The 22,336-nt window shown below is 55.1% G+C and overlaps 2 protein-coding genes across 17 annotated transcripts; both read right to left on the bottom strand.

Moving 5' to 3' along the window:
• Nucleotides 1-1,477: 1,477 nt before the first annotated feature.
• Nucleotides 1,478-6,897, bottom strand: GATA1 (GATA binding protein 1). 4 transcript variants are annotated; one of them, XM_007507683.2, is made up of 6 exons: nucleotides 6,777-6,897; nucleotides 5,865-6,125; nucleotides 2,926-3,324; nucleotides 2,661-2,806; nucleotides 2,437-2,562; nucleotides 1,478-2,022 (listed from the first exon to the last, which is right to left on the bottom strand). In XM_007507683.2, the coding sequence occupies exons 2-6, from the start codon at nucleotides 6,070-6,072 to the stop codon at nucleotides 1,696-1,698; spliced, it is 1,206 nt and encodes a 401-aa protein (XP_007507745.1). In that variant the 5' UTR covers nucleotides 6,073-6,125; nucleotides 6,777-6,897; the 3' UTR covers nucleotides 1,478-1,695. The 4 variants fall into 4 exon arrangements, with proteins under 4 accessions (XP_007507745.1, XP_001372037.1, XP_016282025.1 ...); XM_001372000.4 differs by lacking the exon at nucleotides 6,777-6,897 and adding an exon at nucleotides 6,233-6,376; XM_016426539.2 differs by lacking the exon at nucleotides 6,777-6,897 and adding an exon at nucleotides 3,414-3,565 and having other exon boundaries at nucleotides 5,865-6,002.
• A 253-nt stretch (nucleotides 6,898-7,150) lies between these two features.
• CDK20 (cyclin dependent kinase 20) lies at nucleotides 7,151-22,292 on the bottom strand. Of its 13 annotated transcripts, none has more exons than XM_056809101.1 (10): nucleotides 16,788-17,123; nucleotides 16,462-16,610; nucleotides 16,269-16,350; nucleotides 14,685-14,798; nucleotides 12,237-12,425; nucleotides 12,001-12,122; nucleotides 11,786-11,848; nucleotides 11,574-11,697; nucleotides 11,321-11,476; nucleotides 7,973-8,177 (listed from the first exon to the last, which is right to left on the bottom strand). In XM_056809101.1, the coding sequence occupies exons 3-10, from the start codon at nucleotides 16,341-16,343 to the stop codon at nucleotides 7,980-7,982; spliced, it is 1,041 nt and encodes a 346-aa protein (XP_056665079.1). In that variant the 5' UTR covers nucleotides 16,344-16,350; nucleotides 16,462-16,610; nucleotides 16,788-17,123; the 3' UTR covers nucleotides 7,973-7,979. The 13 variants fall into 13 exon arrangements, with proteins under 13 accessions (XP_007507754.1, XP_007507759.1, XP_056665079.1 ...); XM_007507686.2 differs by having other exon boundaries at nucleotides 16,823-17,123; XM_007507688.3 differs by lacking the exons at nucleotides 16,462-16,610; nucleotides 16,788-17,123 and adding an exon at nucleotides 17,132-22,292.
• Between the last annotated feature and the right edge of the window lie 44 nt (nucleotides 22,293-22,336).

Here is a 22,336-nt window from a genome sequence, read left to right as displayed (position 1 = left end):
ATAAACTCTGACCCAGCTAAGATTCTAAGTCTGGTGACAAAACAGACTACCCATCTTATGTGTCAGGAAAGTGAGGAATTGGGGGCAGCTGGATGGCTACCACTCTTCTGCCTTGGAACCAATATACAGTATTGATTCCAAGATGGAAGGGAAGGGCTTAAAAACAACAACAACAAAGTGAGGAACTCACAATATAGACTTGAAACATACATTGTTTGGGAGCACCTAGGTAGCATAGTGCATAGAGTATAAGGCCTGGAGTTTGGAGGTCCTAGATTCAAATTTGACCTCGGATACTTCCCAGCTGGGTGTCTTATGCCCTACTGCCTAGCCCTTCTGGCTCTTCTGTGTTGAAACCAATACACAATATTGATTCTAAAAGAGAAGGGAAGAGTTTAAAAAAAAAAAAGAAAGAAGCATGTTGTTTGATCACAAGCAATTTGGGAACTTGTTTTGCTGAATGTACATTGTTGTTTTTCTTTTTTCCCAGTGGAGGTAAAGGAAGAGATGGGAAGGGGGAAAGCAGAATTTTGTTCACTCCAAAGAATGAAATTTCCATTTGAAAACGTGAAGAATTGTAAAGCTGTGTCTCCCCTTAGACTCAGCAATGCCATGGCTGGGGCTGTTTCCCCACCCATCTGCTCCACAATATTGACAGCAGCATGCCCTGAAGTGGCAAAGGCCTGGCAGTCCAGCTGGGCAATGGCTGAGTACTTCTGCTTCCCAAGAAGAGACGAAGGAAGGGTTGGCGAGAACTCCCCCGAGGTAACGGCAAAGGCCAGTGAAAGGAGCAGAGCCAGGAGAACATTCTCCCCAGCTGAGCGGGAGCTGAAAGGTGCAGACGGGAGCCTGGCTTTCTGGGAAATCTGCCCATGTCTCTCAGTCTCCCTCCCGGCACAGAATTGTTCGTACAACTTCTCCCTGACAGGCTTCACCTCGGGAACCCCGGTCCCGCCGACCTGCCTTCCTCCCAACCCGGCCCATGGAAGCCCCAGGATCTTTTCCTGTACCTCCAGCACCCACTGTAGGCCCTCAGGCTATGCTCAATCCCCAGGAGCTCCCCTCGTGGCCCCTGGCGAACAAAAGTCTTCTATGTGTGCCGAGGCCATCTCCTTCAAGCCCTCACTATTCATTCCCCCCCTCCCGCCCCCACGCTCTTCGCCTGCCCCTCCCATCTGAACTCCTGGCCCATTCCCGGCCCTCCCCTCACAGGGCTCCAGGCTTTCGCGCTGCCGCCGGCCCCGCCTCCCGAAATGGGGCTGCAGTGCGTCGACAAGGCCGCGGGACCCCTGACTGCCGCGCGCCCAGGCAACCTCCTCAGCGGGAGCCCGCGCGGAAGCCCAGTAGGGTCACGTGGCAGCACGTGACGCTCCGGCGGTCGGGGCAGCGGCCGGGCCCCGCCCGCGCCCGGAGCTTCCTCTCTCCGGGAGCACGCGCGCAAACACACACATTCAGATTGGACGAAACATCCTCGGGGTGGTGGCGCAGCAGCAGGTTTATTGTCCTCAGGCTACGAACTACAGGGCCAAAAGCGAGATCTATCTGGGAGGGCTAGAGGACCGACGGGCTGCCCAGAAGGGCGAGGCCAGCCTCGGCCCGCTAGGACCGGAGGGGCGTGGCCAATAGGGGAGGGCGAGGTGCAGAGGGGCGTGGCTGCCAGGAAGGACGTCCGGAGGGGCGGGGTCAAGGCAGGCTTCAAGATCCCAGAGCTGAGACCATCCCCGCGGCTCCAGCAAAGGGGGCTCCAGTGGCCCCAATCAGGGGAGGGGTGGCCCCGGGGAAGGGCAGCAGATGCCCCACTGAGGCCATGTGGCCCGAGAGCACGACGGGCCCGAGGGTGGGATAGAGCGGTTCAGCGGCCAGGTCTCCGGGGCCAGTTGGGGTCGCCGCCCCCGCCTCCGTGGTCCCCTGACCAGCGGCCACCAGGGCCGGGCCCACCCGGGCCTTCTTCTTGGCCTTGCCTGACACCTTTCGGTTCCGGGTCTGGATGCCATCTTTGCGCATGGTTAGTGGCCGGTTCACCTGGGTGGGGGGAAAAGCCAGAAGCTCCACCACCCGGAGAAGAGAAGAGGCGCCGCTGGGGGGGGGAGGGGAGGGGAAACCTGGTTTGCCCTTCCCCTCCCCTCTCCGGGAGAGCTCAGCCCCCCTAGGATGGATAGAGAGAGGTCTTGAGAGATTCCCTGGGCCAGTCCATTCTAGCAAAATCTCGAGAGCCTCCCCCCCAGACTGATTGGGACCTGCCCCCCAAGTCCCCAGGTGTACACTGTCACCCAGATATCGCTCTCCCTTTGCTTATCCTCAGGCAAACACAGCACAGCTGGAAAGAGGCTTGGACATCAGCCAGGCCCAAATCCTTCATTTCCAAGAGGGCCAAACACTAAGGCCCAGGGAAGCTAGCCCAGGCCCCCCAGAGAGCGATCTGGAGGGGAGCCTTACGTTGTGCAGCTTGTAGTAGAGCCCGCAGGCATTACACACGGGCTCCCCGCTGGCATTGCGGCGCCACAGTGTGGTGGTTGTCGTCTGGCAGTTGGTGCACTGGGTACCTGCCCGCTTACTGACAATCTGGAAAGAGCCAGGGGAGCCAGTTGAGGCTATTGCTGACCCTGGAGCCTAGGCTGCCCACTCCTAAGCTTCCCTGGCCTGGCGCCCTCCCTCCTCACCAAGCGCTTCTTGGGTCTGATGAGGGGCCGATTCTGCCCATTCATCTTGTGGTAAAGGCCACAAGCATTGCATAGGTAGTGCCCAGTGCCATCTCGACGCCACAGCGGGGTAGCAGTTGCTCCACAGTTCACACATTCTCTGGCCTCTGGGTGGGAGGAAAGGCAAGAAATTGGACAGAAATGGAGAGCTGAGCCCCTCCCAGCTCCACCCCTCAACCCTTTGCCTCCCCTGAAGCACTCCCCCCTCCTGAACCCAGATCCTCACCACAGGGAGACAGGGGGAGTGCCCCACGGAGCTTCGGAGAGTAGGTACTGCCTCCACCTGCCACTGAGAGGGGACTTCCAGCAGGTGAGAAGAAGGTAGCAGTAGTGAAGTCAGGGGGGCTTGCTGCCACATAGTGGGAGGACCCCACAGCTGCTGGGACCCCCAGTGTGAGCAGGTCTGGGCTCAGCCGCTCTGTCTTCAGGGTCTCCAGGAAGCCCCTTGGGCTCCCTTTCACCTCAGGGCCCTCCGGAGCTGGCTGCGGGGAGGCCTCTCGAACAGCAGGGGCTAGGGCTGAGGCTGGGTACAGCCCTGTCTTACCATAGGCCCAACCTGCTGCTGCATATGGGGCTCCCCCAAGCCCTGCGTCCATCCAGTTGAGAATTGGGTACACCTGGCACACTGTAAGGAGGGGGAGGGGGGAAGGGTGTGACGGTCAGGCCTCCGACCCCCCCAATATGGCCTCCCATGTTTCGGTTTTCATTACGAACCTGTAATTTCCTTGGTGTGTCCCACCAAGAACTCTCTCCACCAGTACAGAGCAGCGGCTGTTTCCCAAGTCTCCACCTACTTCTAGTCAGGGTTACTGAAAGGTGAGGTGACTGCTCTGGGGTCATACAGCCAGTGTCTGTCAGAGAGAGGGCTGGAAACCAGGGATTCCTGACTTTGAGACCCATTTCCCATTCACTCTGTCTCCATGGGCCCTGTCGTCCTCTGCTGGTATAGCACCCCTCCCCCCCATCTGATTCCCAACACCGATGCTGCCAGGCAGAGGAGGACCACACTCATGCAAGCCTTATTCAGTGCCTGGCCTGTTACAGAAAGCCTTCGAGGGGAGAGAATTAAGTGCTTAGAAAGATGATCCCAGCTGATCCCTGAGAAATGCCTGTTGGCCAGCACCCCACATCTCATACAGAACCCCAAATCCCTTCAGCAGCTCCTCCAAACATCCCCTCCAATCAGCCATCCCTTGCAGCTCTTGCTTTGCTGGGAAACGAAAAGTCCCTTCTCCCCCTTTCTGAATGGCCTTTACTCCAGGCTCAAAGGAGAAGCTCCCCTTTGCCTCTGCCGAGGTCAAACCCTCTCCTCCCATCTGCCTCAGCACCCTCCTGAGAGGATGGAACTTGGGCAACAGGCTGGAGATGCAGAATATAGAACACATGGGTGGACACAGCCAGTGTCCCAAAGTGGCTTGGTTTGACTGTAACTGTCACAAGGGTTTGACTTTTTCCCTTTTCCCATGCGGGGAGGAGGGGAGTGGGAGAGAGAAGATCAAGGCTTGTTGACAAGTGGAGAAGGGCTGGGGGAGTCATTTTTTTTAATCTCCACCCAATAGGCCTTTGAAAGTCCCTGCCATTTCCTTTAACTCCATTGAGTGCAAGGATGCATAGACTATGATCCTTGGGGTCCTTGAGACTCTTTTGCAGGTAGGGGGTCCATGACTGTCATAAAAATGGGAAGATGTTTTCATTTCAAGAAGGGTAAACAGCAATGGGTAGAACCCCTAGAAAAGCTCTGTGTCTGGGCTCCATTGCATTTGAGTGTAAAGGATTGCCGACTTCGAGAATGGCTGCTCTGAGGCCAGTAGTCACCCCAACTACTCGGGCTGGTCCTCATCCTCCTGCATCTCCTTGCAGTTTTGTGAAACTGTCTACTACTCCCTTCCTCGAGTCTCTTCTTCCTCCCACTTTCTTCTCCTACCTAACAGGCTTCCTTCTCGGTCTCCTTTCCCAGTTGTTCTCCATCTCCTGCCCCCTAAGCCTGGGTGTCCTGGCTTAGGCCGAGACCCTTTTCTCTCTGGGCTTTCCCCTTGGTGACTCCCTTTGCTCTGTGGGTACAGTAACCCCTGTGCACATGACTCCCAGAGCTCTCCATTCAGCCATAATCTCTCTCCTGAGCTCTAGTCCCACACTGACAACTACCTGGCTGGATCTCTTTCTCCACTGGCACATAGGCAGCAGCAAAATATCCAAAAGAGAACTCGTGATATCCTCCCTCAAAGGAAGCTCTCATCTAAGCTCCCTACTTTATTCCCTTTGTTCAAACCCAGCCCTCAGAGTCTGGTCTTCATCACTGGCCCTTGTCCCTCACCCCTCCCAGCCAAGCAGCTCCCCCTTAGGAATCCTTCCTCCCACGAATTCACAACAACAAGAAGACCTGACAATGACGATGACAACCTTTGAGCCCTGATAACACTTTTCACTGAGGCCATCGCCACAGCCTTCTCACTGGCCTCCCTGCCTCAAAGCCTCTCTTTCCAGGCCATCTTCCTCTCAACTGCCAAATTGATTTTCCTGGTCTGACCATGTTACTCCCCAGCTCAGTAAACTCCAAAGGCTCCCTGTTGCTTCTAGGCTAATGGGTAAACTCCTGAGGCTGGCCTTAAAATCTTCCATGTCTGTGGAAATACTTATTACATGATAGCACATGTAGAACCTATGGCTGATTGCTTGCTGTCTTGGAGAATCTGGATCATCAGATGTTGAAAACCCCCAAGCCTCCACGTGTCTGCCCTACTTGCCCGTATTTCTTTTCTAGAACTCCTTCCCCCAGGATCTCTCATTGAGGCAAACTAGAGTGCTAGCTGTTCCCCACACTCAACAGATAGCGTTCTAACTCCACCACTGTCCCTGCCTTCCCAGAACTCTGAGCTGAGATGCTTTCCTTGGCTCCCCCACCCCAACTGGCCTTAGAATTTTTCTCTTCCTTTCAGGTTCAGCTCAGGACAGCCTTGACCTGTGAAATGAAGGTTTGCCTAACCCTGACTTAACCAGGCAAGGAGAGGGAGAGCAAAGGTGCTTGATACCACATATGGAAGACTGAGACCAACACCTGCCCAACAGTGGACGAAGTACTTTTCGAAATCTTCACTAATGCAGTATGTATCCCTGGTGCCACCCCACAAGCCTAGAAAGCCCTCCTCCCCAGCGCCACCAGGATACCTGGGGAGTGTCTGTAGGCATCAGCAGCCGGTCCCCGATGGTAGTAGGTCAGTGTGGTGGCAGTATTGGTGCTCTCAGAGCCTTCCGGTCCGGGAAAGAAGAGGCCTGGCTCTTCTGTTGCATTGACAGAGGCCGAGGAAGGCAGCAGGGTAGGCTCAGCAAAAGGGGCCAGGGCTTCTGGCTCCCCCAGGCCAGGTGGGAAATCCATGTGGGAAGCCAATTGGTGACAGTGGCAGCAGAAGCAGTGACAGTGGTACCTCCCTGGGTGGGGGGGGAGGCAGGACTGTCAGGCCCCAAGAGACCTTCCTCAGCCTGATCCTGAGGTCCTCCCCTGACCACGGTGTTGACCCCCTACCCCAACCAAGTACCTGCAAGGCCATGGAGCAAATGTGGAGGCTAGCTGAGGAGGGAGGCTGGGGCCATGCCTAGCATCCCAGTGGCCCTCAGGCACTTCCAGTCTCTCAGCCTCCCCTCACCCTCCAGGACCAGAGTGGGAGCTCCTTCAGTCCCCTCCAGCCCGCCCTCCCCCCCAGTTATCACCCCAAAGCAGAGATAACCCTTATCTCAGGGCTGGGGGATATGAAAGCCTCTTATCAGCAGCCTGGGACTAGTGTGTTCCCAGGCCTCCAGGCAGCCAGCTCCAAGCCCAGCTGGACGCAGCCAGGTATGGGGTGGGCGTCCTAAGGGAATGGAATGGCTGGGAGAAGTGGGGGGGGACCCTTGCCTTGGCTCCTGCGTCAGGAGACTGGGGGGGGGGGTCAAGCCCAAGTGCCAGAGACGGAGCTATGGGGCTGACAAGTAGATGAGAGAACAGTGATAGACCTGGGGGAGGGATGAGGGGTGGAGGACAGAACTAGGGACAGGGACCAGGACGTGGGAAAATGGGGGTTCCGAGGGCTTGGGGGCACTGACCTGAGCTGGTGTTTAAGCCGGGGGGGTGGGGGGCAGTCTCTCTCGAATCTCCTCAGGGTCCAGGCTGCGACCAAGACAACACTCCCTCCCTTCTTCCCTCCTTCCTTCCCTCCCTCCCTCCCTCCCTCTCACCCCCCTCCTACTGTGGCTCTGGGCGGGGCCAGGGGGTGGGGGAGTGGGGGATGGGGCCCAGTCTGGGGACCGCCCCCTGCTGGCACAAGTGCTCTGACCTGGCTTGGGTGACAGAGAACACTTTCCCGACCCACCCATTGCAGACCCCCCCCCCCCAACTAGCCAGTGGCCATGGCAGCCAGCAAGCTAGCCAGCCTATGGTTTCTCCATCAGTCTGTCCCTCCAAGGCCTGGGCTTGGGCCTTTCCCTTCTCTGGCCCCTCAAGGCTGCTGGGCTCCAGTTCTCAGCCCTCACTGGTTCTGGATCTCGTCTGGGCCATTCCTCCTGGTCGTCCCCGCTCCCCCTTGGGCTCCGAAGGGCTTCTCTCGGCAGGTCTTGGGGAGAGGGCCAAGGATGAACTGGGGTAGATGCTCAAACTCAAATGTCAGAGAGGATGAGGGCCAGCCCCCCACCCCCCCATCCCCCCACCCCCCCCAATTACCACCACTTACACCAGCTCCCTGCTGGGCCAAGGCTGGGGCCTGCTGATAAGTCTTATCAGATGGAGGGCCGGACCTTGGCTGTTGGGGTTGAGGCAACTAGCAGCCCCACAGGAGGTTGGGGGAAAGAAGAGAGCGGATACTGGGGCCTCCCTGGCCCTGTCTACACCTCTTGTCCCCTGCTTAGCTCCTGTGTGGCAGGGAAATTCATTCAGCTTCTCCCCCCTTCCCCCCAAATAAGTACCATCTTGGTCCCTCTGCTCTGAGGGAAGAGAGCAGGACAGGTGGGAATCATCAGGCCCAACTCAAAGCTGGGAAAACTGAGGCCTCCTTCCCGTTTCCCAGTCACTCTGAATATTCCCACCGACCCTGCCTTTGGAGTCCAATGTAGTATTTATTGTTATTAGGGAAACTGAGGCACAGCCATGGTTAGAAGTCTGTTCTCCTGAACCTCCAGAGGGAGGGAAGCCGGACGCCTGAGTTCCCTCCCACCCTGGCCGCAGGAAGGCCAAGGGGAGCAGCTGGGAGTGCCCAGATAAGGCAATCTCTTGGGGCCAGGCAGAGCTGGGTGGAGGCCAGGGCAGTGAGAGGCTCATCCCTCGGGGAGGTAGGGCCGAATCAGCTCCGGATCTGGCAACGACTCAGCCAGGGGCTGCTCTACCCTGAAGTCGTGGACATGAGGGGGGCCTGGTCGGGCCTTGGGGCCGGGCCCTCCCCCACGCTGTGGAATGGGCAGCTCTGAGGGGTGGGCTGGCAGCGGGGCTCTGAAGAAGTACTCATGTAGCAGGGCCTGTGGGGATGTGGGGGGAGTGAGAAGGCGTGGTCTGGTCCAGCTCAGCCCTGCCTCACCCCCTACATCCCTGCTTTCACCCCCTCTGAATTCCTCAGTGAACATCACTTTCCTTCACTTCCAAAGAAAGGCCTGGCTCAACCTGCTCAGGAGGGGGTGGGGAGAAACCGTTCCCCTTTGAGCACTGTGGCAAGCCCACAGATTTTTATCAAGCACTAGGCCCAATTCAGAAGAAACAAGGGGACTGTGTTCCTCAAAAGTATCTACAAAGTAGTCTTCTCTTTTCATTAAAGCAGGCCCCTTTAAGGATCCTCTACTGGCTTGAGTGAAGGAGACATGCAAACATTCTGACAGTTAAGCAATTTTTATCTGTTCAGTAAAGTAGGCCCAGGAAGGACATTCAACAGGATTGGGGGGGGGGGGGGGGGAAGGAACATTAGTCCAACTTGTGCTCAAGAGACTGACAAAGAACCATTCTGATCTGGCCATTAAAGCAGGTCCACCAAAAGGACCGTGAGCTTGCCAAGCCTTTGAGGGGCTAGTCTGAGTTACCTTATTTTAGCACCTGGAGGCTATCAAAAGATTGGCACTCTAGAGCTCCATGTGGCCTTAGAAGCCGTCTACTTCTGGGGAACTGAGGCCCCAGGAGAGTGACAGACTTGCCCAAAGGCACCCAGGTAGTTCTAACATTGAATTTGAACCCAGGTCGGGCTTCTGACTGCAGAGCCAGAGCTCTTCCCACTGGCTAATGAGGCGAGATCAGTTCATTTCTTGCAGGAGGATGAGGAATCTCCCTCCCAGCTAAAATGCTGTTTCTTCACCCTAAAGCCCCCCCAAAGCACCTTTTGTCTTTCCCTGGCTATTGACAGCCTGGTCTTCACAGAACCTCCAAATTGCCTCTTTGAGAGTTAAAACAAAACTTGACAGATAGTGGCTGACTTAACCCTAAGATGGTCTGGCCTCTTCCCCAGGACTTGGGTCAAGAAGATAATTGAGACTAAAGTGCTTTTCCCATCACCCTAGCCTCCCTCTGGCTATTGTGTCTTTCCCAAGCCTCTGGGAACTTTGTGGAGTCTAGCTGTTTTTGCACCCCCTCTCTCTCTCGAGTTCAGTGTTAGTCCCAGCACTACCGACTGTACGTCTCGTCTGTCTGCCTCCATTAAAGCCCCTTGGTTATGACTACATTGGTAACTGAGCTGAAACTTTGATGCTCTTCCCGCACACTTGGTGCCTCCATTGTCCCATGGCCTCAGCTCATGTTCCCTTTGCCAGGGGAAGGAGCATCTGTAACACCCCCCCCCCAGAACTGGGCCATTCCCTTTCCTTCTGGTTGCATCTTGCTAAGGGGGTGTCTAGGGCTTTGCCTCTCTCACCCCTGGGAAATCCCAAGGGGGCAGGGGGTTGGCTTTGGCATCAGGGCCTCAGTGATGGCTTCACTGGGCTGAGGGAAATAATTCCCTTTACCGACAGTTCTGTGTCTTAGTTCTGGAGAGTCTTTTTGTCCCCTCTTGCCCTCGTTATGGCCAGTCTAAGCCAACAGATGGCCCCTTGGTGGCTTCACTCGCTTGGGTGTTTCTGGCCTTTGCGTTTGCCCTCAACCCAGGCTTCAGAGTTCACTCTGGGCCCCGGCCCCCTCACTGGCCTCTCTTCTGTCTTTCACCTTGACCTCTATTCTGTTCTTTCGCTCTGCCTTGAAATTAGGACCCCTGTTCCCCCAAGGGCCTCTACTCATCCTCCCCTGGGCAGAAACGCACAGCCAACTGGGTCCGCTACAAGGTCAAGTTCTCTTATCTGCAGTATGTTGCAGCAGCTCTTCCAATGTTTCTCCTTGTGTGTCCTCCCTGGTCTGCTGAGAATGATCAAGGCCAGCATAGGGAGCTCCCTCGAATTCCTTCCTCTGCACTTCTAAATCCCTTCTGCAGTCAGTTGCCTAGTTCCCTCCCTCCCACTCTGTTCCGGGGTCTTCTCCTTGCCAAGGCTGAGCCCTTTGCTTCTGGCCTTCACTACTCCAGCTCTCTGAGCCTCCTTTGGGTGCTCCAGACATTCCCAGATCACCACTATATCATTTCTCAAGACTTGTCACTTGCCTGGGCCGGCCATCCCCTGAGGTGATGTATCTCCCTGAAGTGCCAGAGTTCTACCTGCCCCCTCCCTGCCTTGTGGCACTCTGCTCATTCACCAATCCCTGGCAACCTGGCTTTTGGCCCATCACTGCCTCTACTGAAACTGTTCTGGTCCCAGGTTACCCATTGCCTCTTCCTCTTCCTTGACCTGCTTCCTGGCTAGCCTCCTTTGGCTTCCCCAGCTTGGTCTCCTGCCCCTCCTCACTTCCCTGCTGCCCCCCTGAGGATGGTCACTGAGCTTGATGGGCCCTTCTGCTTCTCTGTTGCTGTTACTGTCTTGTCTCCCCAGCTCCCACAGTTTAGGACCTTAATGAACAGGCCCTCGCCTCCCGGGATCCCTGGGTCTTTCCTCCTCTGGGGGTCCCTTGTGGTTTCAAACTTGCCAAGTGCTTCCTACTGGTAAGAGCCCCAGTCTCCTGGCAGCCAGTCACAAGCACCAAACTTCCAGTTCATCCTGACTTCTCCCCTCTGGCACCATGGCCAACATCCTCTTAGCTCAATCCACATGGCTCAGTGATCCCTGCCCAAGGCCCACTCCCAGACAGCTAGGGGCTGCCTGTTGTTTGGAGGGTGTACCAGGCCCCAGCCTACCATTCCAGGCCTACTTCACAAGACTCAGCGGTCCAGCCATGCTGGTCTCAATGCTGCTTCCTGAACTTAGCCCCCTTGGCCAAGAGGCACAGGCTCCATCCCCAACTTAGGCCTCTTGGCATAGCCATCTCCCTTCAAGGCACAGTGTGGGGCCCACTTCCTCCCTTCACTTGGAGCCCCAGTTTCTTCCTATTTCCTGACCCAAGCGAGCATTGTATCTCCCAGAGAAATGGCAGCTCAATTTTGTGTTTGTATCCCTAGGAAAGGCACATGCGCATGTGCCTCAGTGTGTAGAGTCCATAGATGGATGGAGGCGGAGAAGGCTGTTGTGGTACGGTAAATTGGGCCCACTTCCTCTTAGCATTCTCTACCAGACCTGCCCAGCTGGCCTGCCCCACACGGGTACACTCTGGAGTGCAGGGGGGATACCTGATCAGCCTGGATCCGCTGGCGAGGGGGATAGACAAGAAAGCGGCCAAGGAGATGCAGGGCTGGGGGAGAGGCATCGGGCAACACATCATCCAGGGGCAGGGGCAGCTGCTCTTTGAAGGAGATCTTGTTGTAATCTGGGAGCTCAGTGATCTCCTGGGGGAGGAGAAGAATTACGGAGCTCTGGAGAGCTGCCCAAGCCTTTGGAACAAGCGAGGGGAGAGAATTCGTTTCCCTCTCTCCCGATACGCACCGGCCACACCTTGGGGCTAGGTGTCCCGAGGACCCGGAGAACACAGCAGAGCTGTTCAATGTCATTCTCACCAGGGAAGAGAGGGGAGCCATTCAGGAGCTCCCCAAGGATGCAGCCCACAGCCCTGTGGAAAGGCATAAGTGGACCGATTCTCAGCCCCTGCTCCTCTGCCCCTCACTTTCTTCCTTCCCAGCCATCCTCCAGGGCCTTACCACAGGTCCACACCCTCGCCATACTGCCTGGCACCATACAGGAGCTCCGGAGCCCGATACCACCTGCAGCAAAGTAAGGACAAGGGGAGCTTCTAGAGGCAGGGGTTCTGATGAGGCTGGAGAGGCGGTGTCTGCCCTCCACACCCCAAACCCTAGCCCCATACCCGCCTCCCTCCAGCCACAGGCATCTGTGGAGCCAGCTAGCATATATCTACCTAGTGGCCACCTGGTGGCTATAAAGTCGGTCCCCCTCATGGGAGAAGACACGGGCCAGGCCGAAGTCGGCTATCTTCAACTGGCCCGAGGAGCTGATAAGCAGGTTGGCTGGCTTCAGGTCCTGGAGAGGAGGAAGGAAGAAGTCAAAGGGCCAGGCCATCACCCTGGCCTCCCCAGTCCCCAGCCCTCTGCTCCACCCCTCCCCACCCCCCAGCCCCACAAGGGGCCTCCATACCCGGTGTACAATGTTGTTGGCGTGGCAGAAGGCTACCCCCTTGAGTAGCATTTGCATGTAGGCCTTGACCTGAGCTGGGGCCAGAGGCCGCTTCCCATGCCGGATGACCTCTGACAGGTCAGAGAGCATAAATTCAAAAGCCAGGACGAAGCCTGCTCCATGCGGGAACACAGCCTTCAACTTCACCACCTGTGGGTGCCAGGGACACCTGATAAGGGCACTTTGAGATTCTCTTGCCCACCTGGTGTCTAGAAGGCAGGAAATCAAGGCCCAAGGGATCACTGCACACTTTGCCCTCTTGCCACCACATGGGGAAACTGAGTCCTGAAAGTGCTTAGATTGTCCAGTCTTTCCTCCGGACCACCCTGTGCCCCCCATCCATGGGGGGCTTGGCAGTCGCTTTGCCCACACACTCCTCCTTTCACAGGGTGAGAGAATCCAAGGCCTAAACTGCCATATACCTTCATGGGATGGAGAAAAGCTTGGTTCTCAGCTGCCTAGAAAACTGACCTACCTGACCAGACCCTACTCCTGTCACAGGATGCTGGCAGACTATGCTATCAAACCATTACAGCTAGGTGGCACTGTGCGTAGAGGGTTGATCTCCAATCTGGCCTCAGGCACTTACTGGCTGTGTGACCCTGAGCAAGTCACTTCACTGCCATCTGCCTCAGCTTCCTCAGCTGTAAGGGGATCCCCTGTAAAAAGGGGATCCCCATAGCACCAATCTGACCCCAAGGTTGTGAGGATCACATGAGAAAATAATTATAAAGCGCTTACTTAGCACAGGGCCTGGCACCTAGTAGGCACTTAATGCATGTGTAGTCTCTTCCCCTTTCTACCTCCTCCAACACACACACACTGATTCAGTTTCTAGACCAGGACGTTTAGAGATCATCAGGCAGTCAAGCAGTCAAGCAAGAAGCATTTATTAAGCACCTACTGGGTGCCAGGTACCAGGGCTACAAAGAGTGACAAAATCCAGTCTTTGTCCGACAGAGACAGACAAAAGGGTTGAGATGAAGGAAGAAGAGGTGGCCAAGGAAGAGCCTCCTGCTGACAGTAGGGTTTGAGCCAAGCCCTGAAAGGGAGGGTGGGCAGGGAAGAGGCCAGGCCAAGCAAAGGCCCAGAGTCTGGAGGTGGAGTGTTGTGGAGCCACAACATGACATAGGGCATGGCATAGAAGGGAGGCAGGAGTAAGCAGATGGAAATCAATGGCAAGCACTTGACCTTGCAGGGAATCACCAAGGCAGGGATTGGGGGAGAGAGGGCGGGATGGACAGACAGATAGACATGTCTGACCTAAGTGCCCGCTGTGGTCTGGAGAAGAGGGAATGGGGTATATGAGAGCTGTTTAGGAAGGTAGCAAGGCCCAGATTTGGCAACAAAATAGCTACGTGAATAGAGGCTAGGAAAATGGTGGAGGCCCAGACTGATGATGAGTTCAGTGTCGAGTATCCCAAAGGCAGTTAGTGATGTGTGCTGGGAACCTGAGAATTGTTTGCTGGGTGATGATCACTGACCAGAAGGAGAAGACAGCCCAGGACAGAGCCTTGGTTATCTGGTAAGACCTGAAGGCAGCTAGATGGCACTGTGGACAAATAAAGCCCTGGGCCTATATTCAGAGACATAAGGCCCTGGGCAAACTGTTTCACCTTTGCCTGCCTCCGTTTTCTCAACCATTAAATGGGGACAAGAACAGGCTTCCCACCCCAGAGTTGTTGTGAGGGCCAAGTGAGATCTGATTTGTAAAGTGTTTAATATGGGGCCTGGCACAGTAGGGTTACAGAAGGTGAGGTCAGTCCAGGCAGAGAGGCAGGGGTAGAATTGGGGTAGCGGGTCCTGAAGGCCTAGAGAGGAGAGGAGACAAGACAAGAGAGTATATCAAGGAGGACAGGGTGACTTGCCCACCACTGTCAAAGGCTTCAGAGACCAGGGAAAAGGCCAGTTTCAGCTGGACAGTGAGGACGGGGGCCAGACTGAGGAGGGGCTAGAAGCAAGGAGGGCAGTGACATAGGGCACAAACAACCTTCTCAAGATGGCCAGCTGCCATGGAAGCCTGAGCCCCATCTCCCCACCTCTCCAGCCCATCTCACAGAATGGGAAAAACAGAGGCAAAACATGCTTTCGAGATCATCCCATTCCTGCTAGCTAGAGCAAAGGAGGCCACAAGCTCCAAGGTACTTAAGAACCATCCCCCCCAACCCCAAACTCTCCTGCAAAGTTTCCTATGATCTCAAGGCCTCATAATGCTCAGGGATGATCTGTTCCTTGGGATTGGGGAAGCTGAGGCCTATGGGTACATGGAGATTATCTAAAGAATCTTCTCCTAAGGTTACTGACCACAAGAACCCTGATTCGGCACCGTAAGGAACAATCTGAGCCGAATCCCCATTTTCCAATGAGACTTTGTTAAGAAGCCCAAGGGAAGTGGAGGGCATGACTTACATACTGGTTGTCCTCAATCTCCTGGAGAGCCTTGATCTCCCGCAGGGCCTGGTTGGGGATCCCATCCTCCAGCCTCCGCAAGGCAACCTTCTTTAGAGCCACGGTCTCCCCCGTCTATGAAAGAGAGAGACACCCAGACAAAGGGAGACTGAGGCAGGCAGTCAAAGAGAAGGGCTTGTATGCAGCAGACAGGCAGAACAAAGCATAAAGGCTGATGGATAGAGATGAAAAGGCCAAGAAACCAGCTTGTTGCGATCGTCCAGTTGTGTTCGACTCTTCAGGACCCCATTGGGGGTTTTCTTGGCAGAGATCCTGGAGCCATTTGCCATTTCCTTCTCCAGCTCATTTGACAGATGAGAAGACCAGGGCCAACAGGGTGAAGTGACTAGCCCAAGAAGGGCAGCCAGCCTGGAAGTGTCTGAGGGCAGATTTGAACTCACAAATATGGGTCTCCTCAACTCCAGGTCTGAGTGTTCTACCCGCTGCGCCATTAACCCAAGAAATCAGACCTTTGGCCATTCCACAAGTATTTACTGAGGGGTGTGTGTGTGTGTGTACACAAAACCCAATTCATTTCTGGCCTCTCTACGGAGAGAAGCAAGCCAAGAGCCAAGTAAGCTGGAGGTCACTTCAAGGGTGGATCCCTGGAGGGCTTAGGAAAGGCCCCATAGAGGAAGAATGTTGGGCCCATGGAGCAAGCTCAGAGAGAAACAGAAAGACTAGTTTGTACCTGGCCAGGGAGGAAGCGGGGGACAGGTTGTGTTAAACAAAGGCTTGGAAAGCCAGAAGCCATCAGAATTCTACCAGTTTGATCCTGGAGTTGCCTGAGCATGAGGGTGCCATAGTCAGGTCTATTGTTTTAGGAAAATCTTTGTGGTGGCTGAATGGAGGATGGACTGGAGGCAGGTTGTCCTCCCCCTGCCCTCCCCCCAACAACAACTGCCACAGTTGAGACCCCACGAGAGTGGAGGCAGGATCAGAAGAGAGAAGGGGGCCTATTTGAGGCATCCTGGAGGTGGGAGGTGGAAATGGTCAGAGTCCAGGACAGCCCCATGGTTCATTCAATTCGTTTGGAATCGGTGTTATTAGGACAGAAATAAAGGCCATCCAAAGATACTGGTTGCTGCCTTTAATAAGAGGCCTAAAGGGCATCATGGGCGGGCAGCCAGAGGGTTTAGGAACCCAGAGGCAGTCAGAGATGTGGGTGAATCAGCTGCTGGATCCAGCAGAAACCCAACTGAGAAGAGTGGAGGCCTCAGAGCAAATGGAAGAAAGGAGAAACCAAGGGAAAGCTGGGGAAAGACATGTGAGGGAGCCAGCAAAAGAAACAAGCCAGGAGGTTGAGGGCTGGAGAAAAAGAGAGGAAAAGGGTGAGTGAGACAGAGGCAGACATGGGGAGAAAGAGAAGAGGGACAAGAAAGGTAAGGGAGAGGAGAGAGCCAAAGGGACAGTGAGGGAGGCAATGAATGTCAAATGAGTTTGTCAAAAGGAGGAGCAGAGATGGGGCCCAAGAGACCTCTGAGGGGTTGGCTTTCCAAGGGCTGCCAATGGTTTCCTGCATCAGCCTGATCCCCATATACTTACCTCCACGTGCTTGGCCTTGAAGACGATGCCATGGGCCCCTTCGCCTATTCGGCCCAGGATGCTGTACTGGTCCATGGTGTGGCTTGTGGAAGAAGGGATCGAGCCTGGTGACTCCCAAGGCTCTCCCTGGGCTTCCTGTCCCCTGAGCAGAGGGTGCTTGCTCCCCCTCCCTAGCACTTGGGGCATTCCTTACCTCTTGGGCCAGTGCCCCCAGGAGCCCTTCCTGTCTCTCTCTCTGCAGCTGGAAATCCCTGGGCTTGCCCAGTCCTCTGTTGCCCTTGCACCCTTGGCTGGAGGGGCCCTTTCTGCCTCCAATTCCAAGCACGCTGCCCCTAAGGGGCCCTTAGCATTCGGAAAGCACTGAGCTCACAGCCTGGCCAGCGCTAAGCAATTCTTCAATGCTCCTGCCACCCCTACCCTTTGAGTGTGGGTCTTTTCCAGGGATCCCTCGGGAACAAAGGGGACCACCTACCCCATTTCCCTGCCCCCATAAGCGCTCCCCCTCATCCCTTCTGCCACCTCCTCCAAGCAGCCCTCTGGATCTTGGCAAAGACCTTTCCAGGCTCCAATCTGGAGCTTCCCGCTGTCCCTGGCCTCACAAGGCCTGGCTCAAGGCTCAGCTCCTTCGGGAAGCCATTCCAGGTGCGCCTGAACCCTGGAGGAGAGCTCCACGTGGGCACCTGTGCGGCCAGTCGCCCTGCCGCCCGGGTGGGTCACCTGAAGGCTCTGCGAGGGCTCCTGCCAACCTCTGGTTGGCATTAGAAGCGGAAGGGGCCTCCTCCGCCCCGCGCCCCCCACCCCCCACCCACTGGCCCCGGCTCGGCCCGGCCCGGCCCAGCCCAGCCCAACCCAGCCCAAACCACCTCTAAGCTCCTCCCAGCAGCCCGGTGTCCCGCACGCAGCTTCCTTAGCAACGGCTCCGCGCAGGCGTACCAGCGCCGAGCCTTCCCGCTTCCCTGGCAGGTCGGTCAGGTGACCCGGGAAGGGGGCGGGGCCTGCTCCACGTCACATGGTCCGTACAGCCTTGGAGCTGGCCCGCTGGGCAGGACCCGATGGCTCTGCAGCCTCCCTGCCCGGCCTCCGCCAAGGAATCAGTGACCCCGGAGACCACTCTCCGCCGGCGTCTGGATCGTCGGGAGCTCGTTCGCCCGCTTAGCCCAATGGCGTGAGAGTTCTGGCGATCCTACCTTGTGATTGGCCGGATTTGGAGCCCGGCCTTGTCAGGGAGAGCCTGGGCCTCCCTCCTGCCACGTGGAATCTCCCAACAGGGAGCTTGGGTTCCTGAAAAGAAGAGGGGAGGGCTTCGAGGGGGAAGAGACCAAGTCTACCTTGGTGCCTACAGCCAGTTTGGGATGTCTAAAGGCAGTGAGCTGATGAAATCACCAAGTGAGACCCAGAGGCCACTGGCAGGCTTGGCAGGAGAACCAACAAAAAAGACCCCAAGGGGGAGGGAGAAAGAGCAAAGAGGGCAGCCGGGAGGACAGGGAGATCAGGAAAGAGAAAGGTTTCTGAACAGGCCCCAAGGGAGCACTTCTTGGGGAACTCATCGTTCCTGGTAAGGAGCCAGGCTGCACATTTCTGAAGAGAGGGGGCCACAAAAGGGAGGAGCATCAGAAGTGGGGGTGCACCCAGAGCCAATAGACAGAGAGCAGGCTCCATTTCCTTGAAGGGAAGATCCCTGATTCATGTGGAAGGCTTTGCCTTAGCAAGGAGGAGGGAGACAGTGACTGTGTTCCTTAAGTGTTCTCCTATCAGTCATGGCAGTGCCTAACGAGAAACAGATTCTAGATGTATTTCCAGCTACTGCATCTTTAAGGTCCAAATGCTTCTTCTCTGCGGATGTCCTGCCAACAAATGAAAGCTCAGGCCCTGACCAGGGGCAGATAAGAAAGGAACCGGCCAAAGGTCCTGAGGTTGTGAGCAAGGCCAGCTGCAAGGAAATTCATGGTTTGGGGCTTGTTTCCAAAGAGTCATTTGGGGACTTGGGGCTTTTCTTCCCTGACAAAAGTGGGAAGTCTCCTGGGTGGAACAAAAAGATGGTTAAGGAGGGCAGGAGCCAAGATCTGTGCAAAAGGAAGCAGAAAGATCTAGAAAATGCACCAGAATGAATCTTGATGGGGAAGTTCAGAAAATATCAAAACAAGCACTCTGCTTGGCCCAGGCCTGCAGACAGAGGACAGGCCAGGGATGGCCTGCAAGAGGTCCAGAACCATCCTAGAGCACTGGGAAGAGGACAGCTGCCAACTGGCAGCTTTGTTATCTACTGTTCAGTTCCAAAGTCACAGAACCAGGACAAACTGAGAAAAGGACAAATGCAGGGAAGTGGCCTTCCTGGTCAGGGAGGCCCCAGGCTGTGGAATGAAAAAAGAGGAAGTTTCCAAGTCAGAATTAGCAGCAGTGCTATGGCCTAGACCCTAAGTTGGGGTGTGAGCTGGCTCTCACTTCTAGCATCTAGCCCAACCTCAGAGGAATAACTAGGACAGGTACCTTATATCAAAGGGGAACTTACTTCAGCTGAGCTGAGCCAGCAGAGCTAGATGAGAGGAACTGAGGCCAGAAGCATCTACTGGTGCTCAGTCTCAAACCCAAGTCAGGAACTTGCAGTGCTCAGGAGGGCATCAACCAGACTTTGTTCTGGATCGGACCTCTCTGGGAGTCCTGAAAACTCCTGGGGCCCTGGCCTGAGCCGCTGGAACAACACAACACCAGGAGAAGCCCCAGCAGGCCAGGCCCAGCCCTTCCCTCCGCAAGTGTGACAGAGCCCAGCCCTGACATCAAAGCTACGGTCGGGAAGCAGGCGGGAAGAAAGGGCAAGTGCCAAAAGAAGTTTGCCATGATGAGCCTTTCGGGTGGTGGGCAGGGATGGCTCTGCCACTCTCAATGGTGGTGGGGGTGGAATTGGAGTCAGGGCAAGAAGGCAGCCAATTCAAATTTTTGAAAAACTTGGGGACTGTGATGAACAGAATGGCCAACCAGGGTTCCAGAGGACTCACAGTGACCCCTGCTGCCCACCTCTGGCCAGAGCTCAATGATTCTGCACATGAACTGACACATGTTGCTTTTAGACCTAGCTGCTGAGAAATGTCATTTTGATTCACTCTGTGCTTGGAATGCAGAGTTGTCTTATCTTGCTTTCTCATTGCGGGGTGGGGAGAAGAAACTGGGAGGGAGAGGTTACTATTTGTTTGAAAATAAATTTTAATAGGGAAAAAAAAATCAAGATCCCCTGCAAAAAGCATACTAGGCCTGCTTCTCTCTGGAAGCACACAGGGCTCAGGCCAGCAAAGTGCTTGAGGGCTCTTTTGCTCCTTTCCCTTTTCCCAGCTCTCCTCTCTCCTGGCCTAACCATCATCACCTTCTTCAGGGTAGCCCAGGGACTCCATTTCCTGGTCCTGGGGCCCAGATCAGTTATTCAAGTGATGCCTCTCATTTTGCCCTGGACACATGGGTGTCTCTCCATATAGAAACTGGGAGAAGGCTGAGATTATACTGGAGCCAGTTCTAACTGACTCCCCCATGGTTAAATTTTTGGCACAATTACTCACTTCTCAGCAATGAGTCAATGCTACAAAGCAGGGTCTGATGGCTTCCTTGATTGTGTAGACTTAAGTGATGAAGAAAATGGCCAGAATGTAGATGAAAAGGATGTCCGCATGCCCCGATTGGGGCCGATTCTAGCCCCCCAGGAATTGCCCGCTGGCCCATCTCACGAATGGCATAGACCTCAACTGAAACCATTGAACAGAAAGGCAAACATGATCACTGTGCCTACTGTATGTATGTTTTTGCCAGAATTCTTAACCTTTTTTGGTGTCACAGATCTGTTGGGCAACCAACAAAAGTGTAATCCCAGGGCCCAGGCCCAAAGCCCATCCCCCCACAGATGGAGATGGAGGCCCTGCTTGCTTGCCTGCCTGAAGATAGGGCGGAGGAACTGAGAAGGGAAGACAGAAGAATGTGCTTTGAGTTCTTTTGGAATTGTCATCTCTTTGGACTTTGGGCTCTCCTGGCTTTCACCTCCCTCAAATTAGGCTTACTTTGGGACTTTGCTTTAAGAAAAGGCCAGTCTGATGATCAAGGTCGCATGTGATCCATCCATACTACTTTCCTCTTCTTAGCTGCTACTGACCTCCTTTGAGTGATCTCGATGCTCTGGAGGCTGGCTGCCAGCATTTCCAGGTGAATTGCTCAAGGGACTGACCCTCTCACACCGCCTAAATTCTGTTCCCAAGCCCAAGCCCAACTTGGCCGTCTCCACCATTTCTAGCCCATTTTTTGCATGATTTCCTGAGGCCTCTTCCACCTTGTAGATGCTCGGTGTCTTTCTAGGCCAATCAGCCCGAGTTTCTACAGCATAGAGATCTACTGTCTCTGGTCAGTCCCTTGCCCTGGTCATGCATGGTCTCCACCCTGTTTTTCTTAATGGTCCACCCTGCTGTGAATGTTCATTCCTCACCTTCTTTTCTAAAGGCCCTCTCTAGACTTGAGATGTCCCTGTCCTAGGTCCTGCTCTTGATGGCTGAGGCTGAGCCTCATTTTCTGTGGGTCTCTAGCCACGCTCCCATTAGTGATGCCCCTCCATCCCCAGCACATGGGAAGCACTCACTAACTCAATCTCTCCTCATCCACCCACAGAGATCTAAAGTGCACTAAGAGTTTTGGGACACCATGGTTGGTTTGGGTTTTTCACACATGTACATATTATAGAGAAATACAAATAGTTGCACTTTGTGTACCAGCCCCAGTATAGGGAGGTGGACGCACACCCCAAAGCATTCCTGCTCCTCACAAATGGCAGCAGCACAATAGGGCTCAGGTCTGCATCAATATTCCGGCCCACAGAGTTCAGCTGTTCTGCCCTGGCATCTGGGCCCCAAGAGTGCTGGCTGAGGAGTAGTTAATAGACATGGCAGCTCCTAGGAGGGAGCCCTAGCAAGTGGACTGGCCAAAGGTGGGCGGGCTGCTGACTACCCCTTAACACCTGGAGTCACAGAGGCAGCCTCTACTGAAAGTTTCCATACCTCTGTCAGGAACCTCCTCACCCTCAGGGAACAGGCAGGAATGTCCTCATTGTTCCTGGTGCTGCCCCTGCTCAGGGTCACCTTGTGTACACTGAGAGGCAAACTCCATCCTAGTCCATTTCCTCCTTTGAGGCGGGCCTCTAAAGGCCAGGCATCCAAATCGGATTCGGACCGTCATCAGGGAACATGGAACATAATCAGTAAAGAGCTGAGACAAACCAGATGTTATCATGGAGTTTCCCACTCCTCTATTAGAGGTGGAGGGTGGCAGGAGCAACATCTCAGTCCCTTCTCCCATGCAGGCTGAGTAGGTTGTTCCTAAGAAGACATCGGGCCTTTCCTCTAGCCTGGTGACATCCTTTCCTCCCATCACTTGACTGCTCAGAGCAGCCCTGAGGAGGGGTCAGGAAGAAGGCTGGGGAGAGCTGAGTAAATCCCCCTTGGTTAACTGCTGGCCTAGAAGGGCCTTTTTCCCCCCAGGGTCAAGCCTCAACTACCTCGAATTGGCCCATTCACTCTGGCTTTGCTGGCTCTCATGTTCTCTTTGGGGAAATTGCCTGATCTTGGCCTAGGTTAGCTAATGACTGGTAGATGCCATTGGTCTTCAAGAACTAGTAAAAACCATGGCCCGGAGAGAGTAAAAGCCGAAGGCTCACCTCCTCTAACGAGAAAAGAACTTGCTCTAAGGTAACATGAGGATCTGATCCCTGGCCCCGGAGATGCCCCAAAGCCACTCAGCCCTCAAGCTCTTAGGTTCTCTGTGCAGCCTCAGTATTGGAATCAGCCCTCCTGTCTCCTACTGGCTCATTTCATTAGGAATTCTCTATCTCCACAAGGTCTCTTGAAGTGGGAGAGGCAGATTTTTGTGACTATAGTCCATCATGATCATGGAACAAGAACCCTGGCCACGAAATTCACACTCCACCTTTGGCTATGCTCTTCTGGCTCTGGTGAAAGGAGAAGGCGACGTGGTGCTGAGGCTGCCCCCCACCCCAGGCACCCTTCTCTTTCCAGGTCCAGTAGTGAATCCCCCTGCAAGGGATTCCC

Source organism: Monodelphis domestica, chromosome X, assembly GCF_027887165.1.
Source record: "Monodelphis domestica isolate mMonDom1 chromosome X, mMonDom1.pri, whole genome shotgun sequence".
Classification (NCBI taxonomy): domain Eukaryota; kingdom Metazoa; phylum Chordata; class Mammalia; order Didelphimorphia; family Didelphidae; genus Monodelphis; species Monodelphis domestica.
This window is presented reverse-complemented; position numbering and strand designations above follow the sequence as displayed.

What these genes read in the sequence shown, in the direction of transcription:
- GATA1 (XM_007507683.2), bottom strand. Translation starts at nt 6,072, where the DNA reads ATGGATTTCCCACCTGGCCTGGGGGAGCCAGAAGCCCTGGCCCCTTTT. An exon ending in ACTCCCCCTGTCTCCCTGTG is followed by an intron (nt 2,807 to 2,925) that starts GTGAGGATCTGG and finishes CCTCCCACCCAG; the next exon opens with AGGCCAGAGAATGTGTGAAC. An exon ending in TCTACTACAAGCTGCACAAC is followed by an intron (nt 2,023 to 2,436) that starts GTAAGGCTCCCC and finishes CCCCCCACCCAG; the next exon opens with GTGAACCGGCCACTAACCAT.
- CDK20 (XM_001363219.4), bottom strand. Translation starts at nt 16,454, where the DNA reads ATGCCCCAAGTGCTAGGGAGGGGGAGCAAGCACCCTCTGCTCAGGGGA. An exon ending in AGCCACCAGGTGGCCACTAG is followed by an intron (nt 11,849 to 12,000) that starts GTAGATATATGC and finishes ACTTTGCTGCAG; the next exon opens with GTGGTATCGGGCTCCGGAGC. An exon ending in CTAGCCCCAAGGTGTGGCCG is followed by an intron (nt 11,477 to 11,573) that starts GTGCGTATCGGG and finishes CTCCTCCCCCAG; the next exon opens with GAGATCACTGAGCTCCCAGA.